Here is a 5,382-nt window from a genome sequence, read left to right as displayed (position 1 = left end):
GAGTGGTGTTACCTAAAAAAAAAAAAAAAAAAAAAAAGAAAGATCAACAACCACAAGCAACTGAAATCCCTTGGAATGCTGATGGAAATTTATATCCCAGAATTTCTGAGTAAATTAGAGGTTTTAGGAAAGAAACAAAAAGTGTATTTTTACCAGCCATTTATTCTACTACAGCCACATGAAAAGGCATGCTACGATTTTTGTTGACTAAGTTACAGCTAGCACATGGCATGGAGGTTAGGGTGACTGGATTCCCACATGGCTGCTTGCATGGTTTGAGTCCCAGACCTGGTGGCTTGAAAAATATGCCAGGCGCATGTGCATGTGTGCCCCAAATCCTGAGAGGAGAATGGAGAAGAGAGGATTGCAGCATGGCCATAACCCCGGGGGTGGGGTGGGGTGGGGAGGTGCTTCCTCACTTTCCCTCTCTCCGTCTCTGCCTGTCTCCAACAAGCACATACAATAAAAATGAGAATTTGGAAAGACAAAAAAAAAAAATTTTTAAAAGAAACCAGTACTCAAATTTCAGAGGTCCAAGTCAAAACAGGACTGTGGAGCCAGAGAATCTATGATTTCAACTATTAAGAGGCAAACATACATTTTTGGAACCAGCAGATGTTAAAATGGTTACATCACTGGGCTCCCATGCAGTTGACTGTAGTTCGAGTCCCAGATCTGGTGGCTTAAACTCATGCTATCATGTGTGCATGCATGCCTGCCCAAAATCTCTAGAAGAAAATGGAAAAGGGATCACAGCATGGCCATCCCTCCTGGGGGGGAGAGGAGGTAATTTCTTGCTTTCTGTCTCTCTGTCTGGTGAATGCATGTGTGCGAATGCATGTGCCCTATAGCAAAAATCTCAAAAAAAAAAAAGAAAGCCTAGGACCAGCAAGTGGCATGCTGGTTAAGGCACTGGGCCCTCCCATGTAGCCAAGCATGGTTCGAATCCTGGACCTGGTGGCTTGTTTTCTCACTTTCCCTCTTTTTCACTCTCTGCGTCTTTCTCCGGTTAAGTTAAAATGAAATGAATGAATAAATAAAATTAAATAAATAATACTTTTAAAAAAAGCCAATATACATTTTGAAATAAAATACTGCTGCTCAAGCCAGCCCTATGCATACTGGTTAAGGGAGCTGGATTCCACATGGTCAACTGTGATTTGAATCTCACTCCCAGTGGCCTATAAAACATAGAGCTCATATGCGTCCCAAATCCCAACAGAATGGAGAGAGGAAATGGGACTGCAATATAATGTGTGTTCTCGTTCTCTCTCTTTCTCTCCATCTCTCTGGAGAGGTACACATGGCTGCCTCTATAAAAGAGTAACACAAGCCGAAGACACATACTAGCTCAGAACAAGGCCCCTGCTGGTAGCCTTGGCCTCTTCCCACTAAGGGGCGTTAAGCTTTCCAGAAAGCTGGAGCTGAGGTTCAGGGCACAAAGATGGCTTTTACATGCCCACGCTCATAACTTTCTTTCTTTCCTGAAGAATTCAAGGCACCAAGACCACCTCTGAGACGAGCGAAGGAGCCTTGGTGCACAATGTGGAACCTCATTGGAGATGGTTACACGGCAGGTGTCGGTGTTTGAAATCTCTCTGGCCTACCTGGCCGTATCTGCACAGCAGGAGGCAGAAGCACAGAGGGTGAACAGGCAATATTTCAACAATCTATCTCATGTCAAAAAGCATTTTTCTTCCTTAGGTTTTTGCCATAAGGCGTGTGCACTCGCCAAAGAGAGAGAGAGAGACACAAACGGGGGGAAAGTGAGGAATCACCCCACCGCGGGGATGGCCATGCTGAAATTCTTTTTCCCCCACTCTCCTCTGGGGATTTTGGACATGCATGTACACACACCTGGCATGATTTTCAAGCTGCCAGTCAAGGATACCAACCATGGTAGGCCATGCTGGAGTCCAGCACCCTAACCACTACACCCTCTGTTGGCCCCAAGAAGCACTTAATCTTACGATATGACTTGGGTCAGTTTTTAGTGGATTCTGATTTGAGAGGACAGGGCATATCTGAGAAAGAAAAAGCAGAGAATGAGTCACAGTCAAAACTTACCCAGGTCTATTCCTTTCAAGGGGCCAGAAAAAATTTTGATTGCTTCTAGATATTTCTCCTAAAAAATGAAAAAATAAAGAAGGGAGCAGTTACAGTCGAACAAATATAAACCGCAGCAGTGTATTTGAATGTGTAAGAGGTTTTCGTACGTATCAACATAAAACAAACTTACAAGGTAAGCGCTCTGCAAGAAAAAGAAAAACGGCGAGGGGCTGGGATCCACCTTGTCAAGGAGAGCTCTAGATTAAATGCTTTTTAGCTGAGCCAGGAAGATTCACTAAGGATACAGGCAGGGATGAGAAGAGACAGAGGAAACCTGTGTCTTAGTAAAAGCCCTGAGTTGGGCAGGGGCTTCAGGGGGAAGGGGGTCCGAGTCAGCTCCTGCATATACAGGGTTGGTGACAGATACGATGGGAGGGCAGGGGCCAGGACTGCCCAACCACATCAAGGTATTTGGACTGCACTGCAATGGAGAACCCTTGAAGGGCTTTAGGTTAACAAATGACACACTATATATGTCTTAAAGAAGTCTCTGGTTTCTGATTGGCAGGTGGCATACAGGCAGACAAGGACAGTGATGGAGACTACTGCAGTAGACAGGAACGGCAGGTGGGGATAACGAAGGCCTCAATGAGATGGAGAAAAGTGGATGGACTGTGAACCTTATTTCAGAGACAGAATTTAAGAGGACTTCGTTACTGGTTGCCCTTCTTCTTGAGAACGGAGAAATGAACTGTCTCAGCAATTGCCCACAACTTCTCAACAATGTAATAAGCTGGTTTAGAAGGTAAAAAGAGGACCAGCCAATGGTGTGGTGGTTAGGCGGCTGGATTCTACATGGCCAACGTCATGGTTCAAAGGTCCAGACCAGGTGGCTTGAAAAACACATGGGGGGAACCAGCAGTTAGCGTAATGGCTATGTCGCTGGACTCCCACGTAGTCAACCGCGGTTCGCGTCCCGGACCCGGTGGCTTAAAACTCTCGCTGGGCGCATATGCGTGCGTGCCCAAGATCCCGAGAGGAGAATGGAGGAGCAGGGATTGCGGCGTGACCATCCCCCCTGGGGGGTGATTTCTCGCTTTCTGTCTCTCTGTCTCTCTCTGTCTGTCTGGCGAGCGCACACGCCCTATAGCGAAAATCTCTTAAAAAAAAAAAAAAACCATGGGGGTGGGGGGGGGTGGGGCTGTGCATGTGTGCCCCAAATCTCTAAAGACTGAAGAAGGGACTGTATGGTCATTGTCCCCAAGGGGTCCTTTTCTTCCTTCCTCTCTCTTTCTGGTGAGTGTATCTACCACGTTACAAAAAAAAAAAAAGGCATAAAGACATCTGAAATTTAATAAATTACTAAGAACAAAAGCTACCATTTATTCAGGACCCACTTGGTAGGAAACATCTAATGGTGATATACTGTTTCCTATATATTAATTCACTTTTTCCTTAGCAGTTCTACTGACAGACAAAGAAACTGTGGCTCAGCGATGGGACACCACCAGTTCAAGACCACATGGTTGATAACATCAGAACTTGGGTCTATTTAAGGTGAAAGATGATATGCTTATTCTATCACCAGATATCTCCAGAGAGCAGAAGACTGACTTACACAAATGAACTAAAATTCTTGTTAGTGATATTTTAAAAAGAGAGTTCGGTTTTGAAAGGTGAGTCAGGAGAGACTCACCAGCTGTGGAGGTCCAGAAAGCACACACTTGGGAAGCCCAGTTTCCTTCAAAGTAAGAATCATTCCTAAAAAGGGAGAGTAAAATCAGATCTCTCATCCTCTTGACCAAGTCACCAACAGAAGCAGTTCTCACTTCTCCAGCAGCTACTCATCGATGTGTCCTCAGTTCCAGCTTCTGAGGGGCCATTAGAGAATGGGTGCACACCAGAAGTAGTATGAGCTAGAGGTGTGGAAATACCAAATAGTCCCCGAATGCCTGCAGGATGGGCTGAGCTGATGGACAGCGAGGCGGTGAGGATCCAGCATGCAGAACTGAAGAAGAGTCATGCAAGTGAGGGAACAGCCACGCATTCCGCGACCTGGGTGCATCACCCCAGTCTCGTCTCAGAGAACGGGGGCTGGTCCCATGCTCTCCACCCCTTCCTATCCACCTCACCGACATTCAGGCTGCAACACAATCGTGACTTTCCCAGTTGTTGGAAGTGAACAACAGGGTAACCTGGATAGTAGGTGTCTGGGGAGAGCTGCTGCCAGTGTCCGTGGTAAATGTATTTATGGTTATTACCAACACTGCACTCTTCGGTTAAATCTCTGACCCATCAACCCATGAAACCAAACGGATGCGAACGCTGAGAGGCAGATCCATGTTAGAATCTGCTCTCCAGAGTCACAGCTTTTGAGGTTCCACATCGCAGCGGACGAAGCTGGAGTAAGTGGGCCAAAAAGGGGCAAGGCGGTTGAAATCCCAGAGAGTTCCCACCAGCTTCTGACTCTGCGAAGACTACACTCACCGCACAATCCCCCTACATTACACCAGTGCATTCGCGTCAGGAATATGTTGTCCAAGCGCGCGACCTTCAGCCTAAAAGAGAAAAAAAGAAAACACTTGGGCAGGATAAAGTGGATTGACCAGAGTGTACTTCTGGTGTAAAAACAGGCCTGCCTCTCACCTCAGCTCTCACACCCCATAATCATCTTCACCCCAAAGCAAACGGGCTGACTCACTTGTGCTCCTGCATGAGTCTCTGGACGCCTTCTCCGCAGTTGAAGAGATACCTACAGGAGGAATATTACAAAGCAGCTTCAGAAGAGTCTATTCTGTAAAATCTGACACCCATACGAACTTGGGAAAAACTGAAAAGCAATGTCCTCCTGCCTGGCCTGTTTCTGCTCTTGGGATGCTAGGTTCTGAACTCTCCTTGGCAAAGGCAGGGAAGGGTGAGGGCCTGTGGAACTCATGGGGGAGGGGGGGGGTAAATGTGTCCTCTCCCCACCAGCCCCTCACCAGATCTGCCTACCCGACACGCCAACTATGAGGCCTGGGCTTCAGAGGGCAGGAAATGGGTGAGGCTCGTAGTGTGCTAAGTGCCATCCCAGGGTCCCAAGGGTTGAGAAGAGGGTACTTAGCTCTAAATCTGAAATTCTTCACCGAGTTCCAGAAACCATATGACGGAACGAACGTCAAGAACCTAGGATCTCCCACCCACTGAAAGATCAGAATTGCTCCCAATAGCGAGACCAAGTGGGTGCCGCGAAGCTCCGGGGCTGCAGAGCCCGGAGAAGCAGGGATCGGGTAGGGGATGGTTGGTCTCCGGGCGCGGCACACTCACCGGTTGTACTCGGAGAAGACATAGAGC

At 47.3% G+C, this 5,382-nt stretch overlaps 1 protein-coding gene across 1 annotated transcript in view; it reads right to left on the bottom strand.

Moving 5' to 3' along the window:
• ELAC2 (elaC ribonuclease Z 2) overlaps nt 1-5,382 on the bottom strand; it is a gene marked incomplete in the record, with an annotated part of 41,872 nt that overhangs the window by 35,837 nt on the left and 653 nt on the right. Inside the window, 5 exon segments of the mRNA XM_027774946.1 lie at nt 2,068-2,125; nt 3,746-3,810; nt 4,537-4,607; nt 4,751-4,801; nt 5,356-5,382. Of these exon segments, the coding sequence (XP_027630747.1) occupies nt 2,068-2,125; nt 3,746-3,810; nt 4,537-4,607; nt 4,751-4,801; nt 5,356-5,382 (272 nt within the window).

The sequence above is a fragment of the Tupaia chinensis genome, unplaced genomic scaffold (genome assembly GCF_000334495.1).
Source record: "Tupaia chinensis unplaced genomic scaffold, TupChi_1.0 Scaffold000495_1, whole genome shotgun sequence".
NCBI lineage: Eukaryota > Metazoa > Chordata > Mammalia > Scandentia > Tupaiidae > Tupaia > Tupaia belangeri.
The sequence above is the reverse complement of the archived record's forward strand: the minus strand, read 5'-3'. Positions and strand labels throughout refer to the sequence as shown.